The 18,156-nt window shown below is 39.1% G+C and overlaps 1 protein-coding gene across 12 annotated transcripts in view; it reads right to left on the reverse strand.

The window, feature by feature from the left end:
• Positions 1-556: 556 nt before the first annotated feature.
• Positions 557-18,156, reverse strand: part of LOC127959405 (R3H domain-containing protein 2) — a 66,763-nt gene continuing 49,163 nt past the window's right edge. For 6 of the 12 annotated variants that reach the window (XM_052558573.1, XM_052558576.1, XM_052558571.1 and 3 more), the window contains 13 exons: positions 10,874-11,088; positions 9,969-10,159; positions 9,130-9,213; positions 8,560-8,832; positions 8,251-8,380; positions 7,149-7,309; positions 5,769-5,926; positions 5,057-5,157; positions 4,595-4,740; positions 4,008-4,140; positions 3,510-3,610; positions 2,800-2,884; positions 557-2,167 (listed from right to left, as the gene is read on the reverse strand). In XM_052558573.1, coding sequence (XP_052414533.1) covers positions 1,851-2,167; positions 2,800-2,884; positions 3,510-3,610; positions 4,008-4,140; positions 4,595-4,740; positions 5,057-5,157; positions 5,769-5,926; positions 7,149-7,309; positions 8,251-8,380; positions 8,560-8,832; positions 9,130-9,213; positions 9,969-10,159; positions 10,874-11,088 — 2,095 coding nt within the window. In that variant the 3' untranslated portion in view covers positions 557-1,850. The remainder of the gene's footprint in view (positions 2,168-2,799; positions 2,885-3,509; positions 3,611-4,007; positions 4,141-4,594; positions 4,741-5,056; positions 5,158-5,768; positions 5,927-7,148; positions 7,310-8,250; positions 8,381-8,559; positions 8,833-9,129; positions 9,214-9,968; positions 10,160-10,873; positions 11,089-18,156) is intronic. The other 6 variants (XM_052558581.1, XM_052558579.1, XM_052558580.1 and 3 more) reach the window with 3 other exon arrangements.

Genomic DNA, 18,156 nt, shown 5'->3' on the forward strand with positions numbered 1-18,156 from the left:
AATAACAGCTGAGAGGTGCCACAAGTTGGTTGACTCCATGCCACACAGATGTCAAGCAGTTTTAAAAAACTGTGGTCGTACAACTAAATATTAGTTTAGTGATTCACAGGATTGCTAAATCCCAGAAAAAAAAAATGTTTGTACAAAATAGTTTTGAGTTTGTACAGTCAAAGGTAGACACTGCTATTTTTTTGAACACACCCCTTTCAACTAATTGCCCAATTGCACAGCCTTAAGAGCGTGCATATCATGAATGCTGGGTCTTGTTTGTTTTCTGACAATCTACTGAACCTACTGGTAACTTGTTTGCCACGTAGCAATAAAAAATATACTAAAAACCTTGATTATTCTGGTTAGTCACATTGTACTGCTATTATTTTGAACAATACTGTACAGGGCCCTAATGAAACCATTGACTATTTCTCTGTACATTTTGATAAACAATGTTGGAATATTTTAATGACTGGTATATTTGAGTGCAAGACGTGACACAAGAATGTGATCACATGTTTGTTATAGAAATGAGAAACATGAATAAAGAAAGAACACGAGCCAGGAGTTTTCGGAGTTATTTTATATTTTTAAAAACAAACAAAAAATCAGAGATTAAATGGAATTTACAGTAGACATTCGCAATCATTGTGCACTTTAAATACCTCAGATACGTTCTGCAGAGCTGTCCACGGAAAAAACGCAAACACAACGAGAAGGAGCTTCAACTTATCCACGGGAAAAGAATCACTGAATATATAGATCATTTCTTATAATCCTTACATCACTTATATAAATATACTGAACCCAGAACAGAAGATTCATCTGAGAGAGAGAGAGAAACAGCGCGCACAGAAGTTCACAACAGCATTAAGGCAAAACAGAAAGCAAGAAACGCTAGAAAGTGAAAGAGGAAGAAATCCGAAGTGAACATCGTGAGAGAGAGAGAGAGAGAGAGGAAGAGAGACGGAGACGGAGGAGTGTGTGGAGAGACGAGCGCATTTAAAGACACAGTTCAGATTAAAGCAGACCATCTTTCAGCACTTCCTGCTCGACTTCCTTTCTTCTGTTCGGAAGAACATTGAGCTTTCTCTGCTCAAATACAGCTGTCGAGCTCCACAAATCAGAATCAAGTAGAATACAATGAGTTCGGTTTATATTCTTCTCACGTCACATGAGGCTGGAAAACAGCATCTCCACTATATGATGATGTCAAACATCGACTTCTGCTCATTTTTGAAACATTCATGTGATCACATACACAAACAGGTATGGATTTCTTTCTTCAGAAGCAGCTCGATTTGATAAAACACTGGTGAACACGTTAGTATCCCATTGACTTCGATTGTATTTCCAACAGAATGGAAACAGCTGGCGATGAAACGTCGGTCATCAAAACCTTTTTGGTACCGACTGACCTCCATATTCAATATTTACATGAAGTCAATCGGAACTGAAAAGACTAGGTTTTCCAACGTTCTCCAAAATATCTGCTCGCATGTTCCACAGAAGAAAGAAAGTCAAACAGGTTTGGAAAGAGGAGTAAATCACCTTTCCCTCGAAATGTTTTGGTACGTATCGACTTTCATGAAGTCAACAGGAACTGAAAATATCTTTCGCAACGTTCTCCGAAATATCTGCTCCACAGAACGCCATGGATGTGAGTAAATAATTTCATTTCCTCTGAACTGTCTCTTTAAGACGTCCGCTTGTGTTTATGGGTGTGTGTGTGTGTGTGCACGCGTCATACGATACACACAACGCCACACGCTTCTGTGTCACATGTGCTCTTCTGTCAATGATACAAAACAATAAAAAAGATCCTCCTCTTGGACATCTCTCTCTCTCTCTCTCCTGACTCACTGTGAGCTCGCTCGCTCCAGCACGCGCAAGTCGTAGTTCTTTTTGGTGGCGCGCAGTTTAAACAAACCGCTGTTGTTGAGCTTGAAGGAGGCGCTCTGAGCCGCCATGGTGTTGGGGAACACGGCCACCACGGTGTAGAGGTGAGCGGGGTCCCTGGGGTCTCCTCGTCCCCCGCCGGGGCCCCGGGGACACTGAGGGTCCTTCAGCCACTGGATCTTAGCACCGCAGAGCGAGAGCTGGTTGAAGAGCTTCTCAGCCTCCGGGCGAGAGATGCCCTCGGGGAGATCTGTGACCTCCAGCACACGACTCACCACTAGAGGGAGACACACAGATCACACTAAATTACAATTCAGTCATTAGTTACTCACCCTTATGAAAAACAAGGTGTTACAGGTTTGGAACGACATGAGGATGAGTAATTACTGACTGAATTTTCAATTTGGGGTGAATTGACCCTTTAACATCAGGGGTAGAACGCACAATGTCCCAATGTTACAAGCATTTCAGTCAAATGGAATATTATAAAGCGGAGAGTTCCGCTGCTTGATTCTGATTGGTTGAGCGGTGTTCGAAGCTGTTCTAAATGATGCTACAAAGTAACATACCATTTTTGATTACGTTTGTGTGTTGCTCGGCAACCGCTTTGTTGGAACTACAAGGAATTAACCCTTTGACACGTACGATAAAGTCTGAATAATTTACTGCCACTGTGTGAATGATATAAGTTAGTGCAATCTGATTATTATGAGTTTTTTTATGTAATAAACTAATTTTTGGAATCTGATTATGTAATCTAGATGACTAGCACTGGTCACAACACACTTTATTTATGAGATAGATAAAGTCTTATCTGCAGCACAGAGAGGTCACTTCAGAGGCACTGAGGAATCATCACCAGGGATGTCACACTGAGTTTAAATGAGCAGAAGGACTCGGGTCTCTTACCCACGTCAGTGGTCCCGAGGTCTGTAGAGGCAGATTTGAGAGTTTGTCTTTTCCCCCGCGCTCCGTGCTTCATCACTCCCTGACTCTGAGAAACACACAGACACACGGTGAACAACTACAGACAGAATTTCTAACCTTTGATTTGATTTTCTTTTTTTTTTTTTTTTTTGAAGGAAACTGTAAAATAAAAGTATAACCAAAAAAAAAAAAAACAAGTCTCATACATGCTTGTTAAAGTAGATAGCATGGTGTTTAACAGTGAGTTCTGTGTATTGCTTTAATGTCAATGCTGACACAATGTAAATTTAAACCAAGAAATATGATTGATTTAGGGGGAAAACTGTGCTTTGTTTAGTTATAATTTTTTCAGTTAAATTTATTTTTATGCTGATAATATTTTTATAATTTAGGATAATATGTTATAAAATACAATTTAATTAAAATAATTTGTATAAAATATAAAATATGGATAAAAAAATAGATTTGCGGGTAGATTTGAAAATAACACAGTTCTGTTAATTGACACTTACTGAAAGATTTCAATAATGAACATGCATCGCTCTCTTAAAACTAACATAGAAACTAACTTATTTTTGTGAGAAACGTCTTCTCACACACACACACACACACACACACACACACACACACACACACACACACACACACACACACACACACACACACACACACACACACACTCAGGGCTGTACCTGATGGGAGCTGTAGGAGGACTGGTTGTGGTTGTGCATGATGGGAGGAGGACACAGACTGTACTGCAGCGGCTGCCCCAGTAAAGAGTAACGTCCATCTGCTGACACACACACACACACACACACACTCAGGGTCACCGCAGGTCCTGAGCTCATCATGATGTCATGAGTGAGTTTGATATAAACAGGAAAACAATCCGACACTGAATCATGTCCAGGCCAATCTCAAACAGCAAAGCTTTCTATTGGTTGTCACGTAGCTCTATTTGTGAAGCACGTTTCAAGCAGGACAGCTTCACACCTGATAACATTCAGTATAACTACTATTAATAAGACACACACATATATATACTGTACATATACACGTGGTCCTCATGAAAAAAAAAAAAAGTAAATGATGTTAATCTGAAAGGGTAACAAAGCAAACAAGTTTTCTGTAAGAGGTAGGTTTAGGTTTGGTGGGGGTATAGGTGTGTGTGTGTGTGTGTGTGTGTGCACCTTGTGCTGGTCCGCCGGGCCGAGGGAACTGTGAGATGAGAGGCAGCGGACCGAGACCCGGACACACAGTGTTCACGCTGCCAGACGGAGAAGGAGCCGGAGACTGTGTGGGAGACGCCAGCGGACTGCTGACCTACACACACACACACACACACACACACACGATGAGTCTGAGTCGCCATGATGGAGCAAACACATCTGAAAACCATGTCAAATTAATTAACTTTAATTAAAAAACATGTCTTGAGACTTTATGGCGGGTTTTCGCATCCCACTGCATCTGATGTTTTTAAATGAGAAAAGACTCTGTGTTTTTTTTTTCTAATCATTTAAGTAACTTAATTATATACATATATGGTTTACAAACATTAAACATTATGCTCTTTTTATATATTTTTACAAATATTATTTTCTGATGTTATTTTATTGCTTTGAATAAACATGCATCAGTAATATTTTCCTCCATGCGCCCTCTTGTGGCCTCAAGAGAGAAGGCAAAAGCTTTTTCCCCCGAACTGAAATTATGCCTTTTAAATGTGAGCATTGATAATATTTAAATACACAATTCTAATGTGGTTTGCTGTTACCTGCGGCTCGGGTTTGCTGGGTCTCTGCTCCATGCTGTAGTACTTGCAGGGGTTCCACTGCACCAGCGGAGGATTCTGGGTCGGCTGCGGTCCGTTCGGGACACTGAGCTGCATCACCATCACACCAGCACCAGGAGGAGGAACCCCTACAACACATCCACACCAGCGGGTCACTCACCCCAATACTGAGAGAGATGATAACTAAAGCAACCTAATGCTCTCGGAGTTAAATACTGCAGATATTTACTGATGCATGATGGGTAAATCATGTGTAAATCTATTTTATTTTTAGAACCGATCATGGTATTAAGTATTACTTTAGTACTGAATTTAGTATTAGAATAGTATTTTATATAGTGCAGTCAAATGATTAATTGCATCCTTTTTTAAATAGCTATAAATGTATATATGCATGTGTATTTGATCTGTAGTTAACCGTAGAGGGCTGTGTTTGTGGTGGACCTGAATACTGCTGCTGCATTGGCTGTGGGCTGCAGGGGGAGGCAGACTGGGTCATCTGGTACTGATCTGAACTGGGCGGCTGCAGGTAACCCACAGACGGACTGAAACACACACAAGCACACGGTTAAACAGAATTAGCATAAAAACAACAAGAAAAGGATCAAAACATACATTTGTACTTGTCACTCTATACGTTTCTCTATTGTAGTTAATGCACATTTTCTTGCTGAATAAAACAATTACGTGCCTCAATTAAGTGCATAAGTTTTTATGCACACTAAGATTTTATGCGGATCTAATTTCCATTGAGAGTTTAATGCAACATCTCAATTCACACACAAAAACAGAGGACTGATACACTGCTATGGAAGCTACTTGAAGGAGATACTTCTAAAAACAGATTAAATAATGTATTTGAATAATCAGAGCAGAATTAGTACAAAAACAATAATACAGCATCAAACTTACATTTGTTCCAAGTATAATTAATAACACAAACAAAAATATATTAATGCAACTTAAAGGATATGATATTATGCAATAAAGTTTTCCAAAATAAATAAATAAATATATCAATGTTTTATATCTGAGGATGCCGAACAGATAATGTTTTTTTAAGTTTTGTGTTGCATACAGTAGTGAAACTGCACATTCTTCCAGTACTTCTGACATCTGACAGTAAACACGTTCTGAGATATTAGCGTGTGTGTACCTTGTGCTGTTCTGTTGTGTGGGTGTCAGCACGCTGTAGTAGACGGGCATGGGTGCCGCGGTCGGCATGGCTCCCTGTACAGACTGACTGGCGGGAACCATGACGGGCTGCTGGTACTGCTGCTGCACCACAGACTGACTCTCATTACCCACAGACACCTGCAGCACAGGAGGAGCGCTTAGAGAGAGAGAGAGAGAGAGAGAGAGACACACACACACACACACACAGAGAGAGACACACACACACACACACCCTCACACACTCACTCACTCTCACACACGCACTCACACACACTCTCTCTCACACACTCAGTCACTCTCTCACACACACTTGCTCACTCACTTTCAAACTCACACACTCACTTTCAAACACTCACTCACACACTCACTCACACACTCACTCACACACTCACTCACATTCACTCACTCTCTCACACTCATTCACTCACACACACACACACACACACTCTCTCTCACTCTCATTCACTCACACACTCTCATTCACTCACACTCTCATTCACTCACACACTCACTCACACACTCTCATTCACTCTCACACTCTCTCACTCTCATTCACTCACACACTCACTCACACACTCTCTCTCACTCTCATTCACTCACACATTCACTCACACACTCTCTCTCACTCTCATTCACTCACACACTCTCTCTCACTCACACTCTCACTCTCATTCACTCACACTCTCATTCACTCTCACACTCTCATTCACTCACACACTCTCTCACTCTCATTCACTCACACATTCACTCACACACTCTCTCACTCTCATTCACTCACACATTCACTCACACTCTCATTCACTCTCACACTCTCATTCACTCACACACTCTCTCACTCTCATTCACTCACACATTCACTCACACTCTCATTCACTCTCACACTCTCATTCACTCTCACACTCTCATTCACTCACACATTCACTCACACACTCTCACTCTCATTCACTCACACATTCACTCACACTCTCATTCACTCTCACACTCTCATTCACTCTCACACTCTCATTCACTCACACATTCACTCACACACTCTCTCACTCTCATTCACTCACACATTCACTCACACTCTCATTCACTCTCACACTCATTCACTCTCACACACTCATTCACTCTCACACTCTCATTCACTCACACATTCACTCACACTCTCATTCACTCACACACTCTCTCACTCTCATTCACTCACACATTCACTCACACTCTCATTCACTCTCACACTCTCATTCACTCTCACACTCTCATTCACTCACACATTCACTCACACACTCTCACTCTCATTCACTCTCACACTCTCTCTCACTCTCATTCACTCTCATTCACTCACTCTCTCTCTCTCACACTCACACTCACATACACACACCTGATATGAGGGCATGGGTGGGTACTGGACCATCATGCCCTGCATCTGTCCGTTCATGGCCGTGCGCTGCGTGTTCATCATACTGGCGCTCTGAGGCTGCTGGACTCCCATCATGCTCTGGTACGCTGGCTGCTGATTGGTCATCATGGGCTGGAGAGGAGCTGATCACGCAATACAAAAGCACATCAGACTTCAACCGCTCATCGTCAGGGAGCCGTTCAGAGCTTTAATAGTCAGCTTAATTTGACACATCAATATAAGAGAGCATAACAACGCCAGTCAGCAGAGACAGACGCACACAGAAGCGTGTTTCCTCCACGTAAGAAAGAAAACCATGCTTCCGTAAATCAATATTATTTATTTCACAAAGTCAAAGTTAAGACAAAAAAAGTTTTTCTTCTCAGAATTGACTCGGCAATTTCATAAATGTATTAAAAGTATAATTATTTTATTATTTTAACATTTTTATATGTATATTTTGACTTTTCAAACTAGTAATTTTTTGTCAATTTTGACTATTACTTCAGATGTGAATTTCAACTTGTGTGACAATTTCAACCAATTTTATGGATTTGTATGTTAGTTTTAACTTTTTTTTCATAATTATGGTATTTTATTCTCATTAATGACTTTTATTATTATGCCTTTTTTCATTTATATTTTATTAACTTTACTAATATTAATATTTACAGTTTTTATTGTGTCATAATTTTGTGTCATAACCCATAATGACTTAATCTAATAATCACTACTTTATGATTTTATAATTTCTATATTTTATTAATATTTTATTTTTAAATTCATCATCATTTTGACTTCAGTTTTATAATCGTCACATTCCGATTTGTCAGATTCAAATTTTTTATAATTATGAGATAAATGTTGTTATTATGTCAATTATGACTGTCTCAAAATTAAGACTTTTACCCTCATATATATCTGATATTTTTTAAATGTCATAATTATGACTAATGAAGGCTTATGAAAGCTTCCTTCCTTGCAGGACACATGCTCTGCTCCAAAAGCACATGATCTTGCTTTACAGGGAGGATTAAATGATGCTGTCTCGGGGCAGAGAATCAGGAAGTGATGTCACACTGACCGGAGGGCTGCGCCGGCGGGGGCATCGGCTGAGCGCGCTGTGTGGGGTATGACACCTGGTGAGAGATGGAGCGGAACTGCTGGCCTGAATTCGGATACTGTCCTCCGGTCGAATAATACTGAACCTGGATCTGAGAGAAGAGAGAGAAACGAGAGAGTGAGAGAGAGAGAGAGAGAGAGAGAGAGACAGAGAGAGACAGAGAAAGAGAGCATTTATTTGATCAAAAATACTGTGCACGTGTGCGAGCATGTGCGTGTGTGAGTGTGTGTGTGTGTGTGTGTGTGTGTGTGTGTACTTGTGTGTGCGCACCTGCTGCGGCGGAGGCTGCATGTATCCCTGTGTGGGTGGAGCGGTCTGTAGGATGGCTTGTGTTGGTGGAGGCGGAGGCGGAGGAGGATGTGGGTGTGGAGCAGCAGGCTGGTATCCAGAGGGCGGCGGGGGCATGATGTAGCTGGGCTGAGGTGGAGGATGCTGGGATAGTACAGTGGGTGGAGGCTGGTAAAGGCTGGGTGGCTCAGGTGCCTCGCTGGAGCCCTGACGGCTTAGAGACATCTGCCCGAAACCTGGAGTCAACTCGTCTCCCTGAACAGAGAGAGAGAGAGAGAGAGAGAGAGAGAGAGAGAGAGAGAGAGAGAGAGAGAGAGAGAGAGAGAGAGAGAGAGAGAGAGCAGCATGAGCCGCTTCAGACTCTACTGATATATATATATTTTTTTATAATGCATTTTGGTTCAGAACAATTAATACATGCACATCAATGAAAATATAATGTGCTCATTTCTGCTGAGCACAAATAATAACAGACACTTAATAGAACATCCAGCTGCAGAGATGCAGGGAGATGAAGGGAAAGCTAGAGGAGAGAGAGGAGAGCTGAAGTACCATGTTGTACTGCTGGGAAGGAGAAACAGGCAGGAGGACCTGAGGACACGAAGGGTTGGAGTAAGACACAGCCTGCGCAGACGGCTGCAGAGACACCGAGAGAACAGAGGAACAGACTCAGAACGCTCAGAGAAGAACAGACGGAGAAACTCAAACACAGAATATAACACACTGCAGCATGTCAGTTCTCCTTCTACTCATTAAAGCTGCAGTCGGTAACTTTTGACGCTCTAGCGGTTAATAAACAGAGCTGCTTGCGTCTTGTGGAAGAACATCGTAGCCGGAACTACTTCTCTCTGTTTATGTCTATGAAGAATCACAAAGGTACTGGGTTACTCCGCCGCCGTAACTTTGTTTGTGTTCAACATGTAGAAAAATGTATATAATAAGCGAGTACACCATGAATCCATTTTCCAAACCGTGTTTTTAGCTTGTCCTGAATCACTAGGGTGCACCTATAATAAGTGTTTATATTGGGACTATTTTAGATTGCTTCAGGGGTACCGCGGCGGAGTAACACAGTACCTTAGTGATTCTTCATAGACATAAACAGAGAGAAGTAGTTCCGGCTACAATGTTCTTCCGCAAGACGCAAGCAGTTCTGTTTATTAACCGCTAGAGCGTCAAAAGTTCCCTACCGCAGCTTTAAATCCCACTGATTAAAAGGGATCGGATCTTATCGGATCGGATATCTCATCTTATTTCACAATACATGAGACTTGCTGCTGTGTTTTTTGGTGATTTGTATCAGAGCCCAAGTAGCATGATGTATTAAAAGATATTTTAGGACTCATTAATGTAAGTTTAAAGAGCAGTTTAGTGTGATGACAGTGACTCACCTGAGGCAGCATGTGATTGTGCGCACTGATGGCGTGCTGTGTGTGTGTGTGAGTGTGTGTGTGTGTCGGGGTCGGCAGCAGCGGCGGATTGGCCGGTTGGCTCGGGGTCTGAGGGGGACACGGCAGGAGCCCACGGCTCTGTTGATGCGGATGAGACGGAGTACACACGTCTGGAGAGACTGTGGGAAGACCTGAAGGACAGAAGAGCAGTCATGTTTAATGACACACTACAGAGCGAGAGATGATCACCACACACCAGCACGCTTGATGCAAACCTGTGCACGTGAATAAACCAAAGAAAACACTTGCAATTCTAATGCATTAATGCTAAATGCCATCACTATACTATGATGTGTCTGACCTGAAACAGAGCAATAGATAGGGCTGGGTATTGTTCAAAATCTTTCGATCCGGTGCCAATTTCGATACCTCAGATTCGATACCGGTTCCTAACGATACTTTTTTCGATACCACATGTCTTAAAAAAGCATTTCAACATCAACACAAACACATTAAACAAAACTTTTATGTTTATTTTTTTATTTTTAATAACGTTACATTCCTATGAAAATACACGGGTTAAAAATAAAAATATATTTAATATTTAATATAAAATGTAATTTAAAAAGTCTTCCCGGTTATTAATTTCCCGTCAAAAATTTTGTAAATAAATAATAATAAAAAATTATTAAAAAGAATATTTTTTTAATATATAAATGTTATATATATATATATATATATATATATATATATATAAATTCAAATGTGAAACCGCGTTAAGATGAATCAGCAGCAGTATTTTGATCCTTTGCATCTGCATCCCTTGTTGTACATGATCATACTAAGATCACAGCTCTGATATGAGGGTGTGTGTGTGTGTGTGTGTGTGTGTGTGTGTGTGTTACCTGTGCGGGAGCCCCTGCCGCTGCCCAGACTGTCTCCTCGTGTGAGGATGGAGATGCCGCTGAAGCTGCTGGCTTTGGTGACCGGAGGTCTGAGCGTTCGGCTGGAGCTGTCCGAGTCTGTGCTGCTCCACGGACGCGGCTCCAGGCTCTTCATCTCGCTGTCGGTGCTGCTCTGACGACTGCTGGACGCCCGGCTGGAGCTTTCCCTGTTACCCCTGCGGACGGGACGGGAACACACACACACGCACACACACACACACACACAGCTGCGTGAAAACAGACAGACTCACTCACAAACGCTCACTCTGTCAGTCCAAACCCCAGAGGACGACGGTAGAGAAGGAGTTTTACTTTACTCAAGTAAATCTAAAGCATTTTTTTTTTGCACCTTTTACAAAACATTCCGAAGCACAATATTGTACTATTTACTGCACTACATTTCATATTAAATATAATTGAATACATAATTGCATTAAAAAATCTTCCATTACTAAAGTAATAGTACAAAATTTTACTTGAGTACAAGAAATTACTGCATTTTTTAAATGTACTTAAGTATTAAAGAAAAAAAAAATATTTATGAAATGCAGTAAAAAGTGCAACATTTATGCTTCAGTTTTCCAAAGAAAAATGCTTTAAATTTATTTGAGTTATGTAAAAATACTTCACTACTGTCCACCTCTGCACACACACACACACACACACACACACACACACATGCAGATCCATCACTGGGGCTCCACACAAACTCAGTTGCAAGATATGAGACACAAAGTGCTAACAATAAACGCACACATACAGACCTGAGCTGCACTGTACAGTCATATCCACAGCAAGCTTGCATATAATGCAGCAGCATGGAGAGGAGACTGGTTTGCAGTGCTGCTCATGCAGCGATGCATGATGATTTTCTAGTTTAAATGCACATTTGAAAACTACTCAATTTAAACATGTGCTTGTGTAAATGATGGGTTATATTTACTGTACACACACAGCCCCATCACCGTTAAACTAATGCATACACACTCAGATCTGTGTGATGCACTGCTCTTGAGAAAACCAATAATCAATAAATCAGTCAATGATTCTGTGTATTTTAACAGCTAAAGATACTCCAAACAGTTCCAGAAAGTTATATTACACTCATCAGCTCTCAAAAACACTGTTCAGAGATGCTTCACGCTGACAAACTAAAATTTTTACCCGCAAATATCATCATCACTGTCATTACGCTTCGTATGCAATTTTACAAAAGCACATCCTCGGAGACCTAACGTGAGATGAACAGATGTAACAGACTAAATCCAAATATTTTGTGCAAAGACTGAAACATATTTGTGCTAAAAATGCACATTAGCATAAGATGATTAAAATAAGTGATCTGTAAAACCCATCCCGGTGATGCCAGACTGGGACTGGAGATGACATTTACAGCACGTTCCAGAGAGCTCTTTACAGAATACTTAAAATACAAAACAGAAAACTACTGGAAACAAACATGTAAGCTTTCACAGAGAAAAAGTGATGAAACAAAGCATTTCATTTTAATTATCTAATGCAACAAATCTGATTTTGCATCAACAAAAAGATTCAATTAGATCCACTCCAACACAAAATGGCCAGAATAAAGCTAATAAAAAGTGTCTATTTAATTAATCACGAGACCTCAAAGTCAAAACTAGGATTTATTAACAAATTCTAAATATTATAAGATTTTCTCTCGTCTCCCTTTCTTCCTATCATTGAGTCGAAATCTACGAAAACATGCTTCAAATATATAACAGCAATATTTATCTCACAATCTAGAGACACATTTCCTTGCAATTCTAACTTTTTCACAATTGACATTTTTTTTTAAATCGCTAGATGTAAACGCAGAAATGCGAGCTTTAAACGCAAGAAAACTGAATAAAACTATAGGCTTAAATCAAAATTAATATATGAGAGAGAAATTAATAAAGGTGTTTATAATGCTTATAAACATTTCTCTTAAGCATTTAGCCTACATTATTTCTGAAATAAAAGGGATAATAAAATGCGACGCGAGCTTACACGCAATTTACGTTTTTTTGTTCACTATCAAAAAGCAATCTCTTTTATAATTCAGGAAAAAAAATTCAATATCTTGAAAAATACTTTAATATCTTAAGTGTTAAAAGATTTTTTATATTGTTTAGCGCCAACATTTAGGCAAAATCTAGAAAAGATGATGGTTTATTGTCTGAGACTAATGCAGTGGATTAAGATCTCTTCCAGTAAAGAAAACACTGTACTTTATTACTATTATAGGCAGAGAAAAATGTTTTTAAAAAAATTAACCGGTATTTCTTCTACTGGAACCTGTTATGGAACCGTAATAGCACAGAGGAACGCTGGCACAGAAATGTTAAAATATTGATTCTGCTCGGAGTAAACAGATTGAAATAGTTTTAGTTTTTTCGTTTTCAAGCCCTGACTACAACCCATTAATACTTTAAATTTCTATTTATTTTTATCTTAAACAAATACATTTTTAAGATAGACTGATAGAGTTTAATGTATAAAAACAATTAAAACTATTATTTCCATTTCAATTAATAAACATATTAATATACATAAATATAAAAAAAATAATAATGGTAAATGTTAACAATAAATCGTAAATATAGCTGCAAGCAGCAATCACGGGGCCAAGCATTCCAGCGGCAACATCAGGAGCTAAGCAGACCAAATGCAACAATGAATAATGAAATTAATAATTGCATGATTGTAATTGAAATGGCTGAAAATCGTTAATAAAAGTTCCACAGCGAGGAGCTAAGCATGGCATGGAGCATCAGACCAAATGCAACGAGTAAGAAAAGCAATTATTGGAAGAGTGTAATTGAAACAGCCAGTAAAACTCCAGTAAAATGATGCATTATCATTTTTGGAAAATAGGTGGCGCTGTAATCAAATCGCTTTGTTGTGTTCTGTGGGAGGTGACAATGTTGTGGGCAATTTCTTTCAAAATACTTACAGACCTTTAGGGCAATGAGTCGAACATGCCCACCGAGTTTCGTTCCGATCGACTTCCATTAACCTTGTCAAATAGGTGCTTAAAGTTGTTTGGGCCAATGGCGGCCATGTTTTTTAAGATAAGTGAAATTCCTCATAGAGCACTTGTGCCACATTGGGCCATATCAATTTTCAAGTTGATTGGATCAACGGTTGCTTAGTTATAGCCATTTGATTTTTTTTCATCCTGTAGCGCCACCAAGTGGCAGATATGGAAAAAAAATAATAATTTGACTAAAGTTTTTGTTCATGCATATGAGTTCTGAGTTTGGTGAAGATATCTCATTTTGTTCCCGAGTTATAGCCTTTTTCGTAAAATTGGTCCACGAATTTGAATGTTTTGGGTCACCTGGTTTTTTGTTCAGTCTTGATCAAACCACTGCAATAATATTCTCTGGACTCTCTAGATCAATAATTTTCAAAAATATGTTGCATTTTGTCCTTTGGTTAGCTATAAGAGGTAATTTAGGAAAGGGCCGTGGCCACATGTAACCTAAAGCCTATAAAACTGAAACAAAAACTCAAAACTTTATGAAACTTGGTTATAACACGTGAAAGATGACCCACCAAGCATGCAAAGTTTCATTAAGATCAGAAAATAGCTGGTGCTATAACAGTTAAAATGGCCTAAAAAACAAAAGATTTCTGTTGTGAATGGCATTAAACTGCAAAAAAAAGGGGTAATATAATCACACATGCATTAGATCTGTATTTTTTCTAAACAATCATGCAAAATTTAACAGAGATTAGGTAAAAAAGAACACTGTAATATTTATAAAGCTTCAAAACCCAGTGTTGAATAAAAAATTGCAATTATAACCACTAGATGTCACCGGAAGACCACTAATGAGCTCACTAAAGACTAAAACATTACAGTTTATGGGCTTGTTGAGGGATTCATCTAGAAAAAAATTATATTACTATTATTTAATATTACTGTTCAAGCATTTCAGATCACATTGAGTCAAAGTTTACCAATTTATTCATACAGATATATCTAATGTTTATAATTATGCCAGATTATGATTGCAATGAAACCTGAAAAATGACATAGAAGCCCATAAAAACAGAAGACTTGCAATAGGTTTTATCACCCATCATTTATTTTAATTATCTATATATATAACAAAATGTGTGCATCTGTGTGTGGGTTTAAGCATGCTTATTGAGTATTAATATACTAGTTTAAACATTTCATGTTTGTGTGTGTCTGAAATTCTGTTCTATTCTTTTACTGTCAGCCATATCTAGGTTATTTAAAATAAGTGCAGTACTATTATCTAGACTGTGAAATTAAACATAAATTGCGTATGCTTCTTTGGAATGAAATTAAGACAACATATAACAGTTATAAAGGTTAAAGAGACAGTGTTGTATGATAAATTGCATTTACGACCACTAGATGTCACTGGAAGACCACTAATGGGCTCACTAAAGACTAAAACATTACAGTTCATTGTCTCGATTATTGATTCATCTAGAAAAATATATATTACTATTATTTAATATTACTGTTCAAGCATTTAAGATCACATTGAGTGAAAGTTCAACAATTTATTCATACATGTATATCAAATGTTTACTATTATGTCAGAATATGCATGCAATGAAACCTGACATAGAAATGTAAGAAAAGAAGTATTTCTGTGAGTTGTGTGTCACCTATAATTTATTTCAAATATCTACATACAACAAAATGTGTGGGCATGTACTTCTCTCTCTCTGTGTGTGTGTGTGTGTGTGTGTGTGTGTGTGTGTGTGTAATCATGCTTATTGATTATTCATATAATAGTTGAACCATTTCATTTCTGTGTGTGAGTGTCTGTGAGCCTATTCTCCATGTTAGACAATGGCACACACAAGTTTGGCTTAATTACAACAAAGCTTTGCAGAGATATAGCCTCAGACTCATTTTGTGAAGATGCCTGACATCTGAAGCAGCGCTGTACAAAAACGGTTTCGTCTATTGACACGAAATCCATAACTTTTTGTCAGCACGGTCTGAAGATGATCTGATTCAATTTTGGTGAAAATCAGACAAACGGTTGAGGATGAGTTTAAAAAAAAAGGTTTTCAACATGAATCAAAATGGCGGACAGGAAGTTTTGCTTAATATGACATAATTGGTATGTATGTTGTCGGCATGTCCCAAGGAACATTTTGAGACATGTTTCATGATAATAGGCTAATGCAATCAAAAGTTATTAGCATTATTGGAAATGTAATAATTAGCGGTTATTGATTGGTTTATTACTCTTGACCAATAGGTGGCGCTGTGACCAAAATGATGTGGCGTGGTCAATGTGATGTGACAATGTCACATATTAAGTTTTGTGTAAATATCTCCAACCTTTGCAGAGATACAGCCTCAGATGCAGTTTGGCATCTTTCCAGCAAATTCGTTGGTACGCTAATTGAAAACGGTTACGTGTATCGACACAAATTCCATAACTTTTTGCCAGCATGGTCTGAAGATGATCCAAATCAAATTTGGTGAAAATCTGAGCAACGGTCTAGGAGGAGTTCGAAAAAGTAGGTTTTCAACATGAATCAAAATGGCGGACAGGAAATTTTGCCAAAATTGACAAATGGGGTATCGGTGTTCTCGGCATGACCCAAGGAATCTATCAACATCAGCTTTGTTACAATAGGCTAATGTATGCAAAAGTTATTAGCATTTTTCGAAAAAATCGTTATAACTATTGACCACAAGGTGGCGCTGCCCCCAATTTTTTTGTGTACATTCAGGGCATGGAGCCGGACATTTTTGTAATTATTTGCGAAACGATACGGAACTTCATTCTTAAGATACAGCAATTTACAACTAAATCCAAAATGGCCGACGCCCAAAATGGCCGAATTGGGAAAATTCGGTATCATTCGACTCGGAATGATGCACTGAATCTAAAGACACCACTTTTGTGATTTTTGGCAAAACCGTTCAGAAGTTATGAGCAAAAACATGCATTTTTCATATCTCCTGACCACTAGGGGGCACAGCGCCGAAACACTGCAGGTAGTCCCAGGGAATGGTTGTTATAAGACCCACCAAGATTGGTCTCAATAGGCCAAACTGTTGCGGAGATATAGCCTCACGTTCACGTTTGCGTGCTTTTCGAAGAATTCGTTCATGAGCTATTCGGAAACGGTTTGAGAAATCAACTTGAATTCCTTAACTTTTTGCCAGCATGGTCTCAAGATTATCTGATTCAATTTTCGTGACAATCGGTGCAACGGCCTAGGACGATTTCGAAAAAGTAGGTTTTACGAACAATTGACGATAGCGAAAAAACTAAGCCTTGCGATTTTTGAATTTCGGTGTCCATTCGACTCGGCATGAGCCAAGGAATCACAGGAAAAAAGAATTTTCATTTTGTGGCTTACGGTTCAAGAGTTATTAGCATCAAGTTTTTGAAAGTTTAGACAATTGGTGGCGCTAGAGAGTTTGAGTTAGAGACTTCAAATTTGCTACGGTTAATGTTCAGACAGTCCTCTATTAGTGTGCCAAATTATACAACTTTCCCGCAATCGGTTCTATGGGCTACCATAGACTTGGGGTGGAAGAAGAAGAATAATAATAATAATAATAACGCCAACAAACACAATAGGTGCCTTCGCACCTTCGGTGCTTGGCCCCTAATAAATATAGCTGCAAGCAGCAATCACGGGGCCAAGCATTCCAGCGGCAACATCAGGAGCTAAGCATATGTAACATCAGACCAAATGCAACAATGAATAATGAAATTAATAATTGCATGATTGTAATTGAAATGGCTGAAAATCGTTAATAAAAGTTCCACAGCGAGGAGCTAAGCATGGCATGGAGCATCAGACCAAATGCAACGAGTAAGAAAAGCAATTATTGGAAGAGTGTAATTGAAACAGCCAGTAAAACTCCAGTAAAATGATGCATTATCATTTTTGGAAAATAGGTGGCGCTGTAATCAAATCGCTTTGTTGTGTTCTGTGGGAGGTGACAATGTTGTGGGCAATTTCTTTCAAAATACTTACAGACCTTTAGGGCAATGAGTCGAACATGCCCACCGAGTTTCGTTCCGATCAACTTCCATTAACCTTGTCAAATAGGTGCTTAAAGTTGTTTGGCCAATGGCGGCCATGTTTTTTAAGATAAGTGAAATTCCTCATAAAGCACTTGTGCCACATTGGGCCATATCAATTTTCAAGTTGATTGGATCAACGGTTGCTTAGTTATAGCCATTTGATTTTTTTTCATCCTGTAGCGCCAC

This window comes from Carassius gibelio, chromosome B6 (assembly GCF_023724105.1).
Source record: "Carassius gibelio isolate Cgi1373 ecotype wild population from Czech Republic chromosome B6, carGib1.2-hapl.c, whole genome shotgun sequence".
Taxonomy (NCBI): Eukaryota; Metazoa; Chordata; class Actinopteri; order Cypriniformes; family Cyprinidae; genus Carassius; species Carassius gibelio.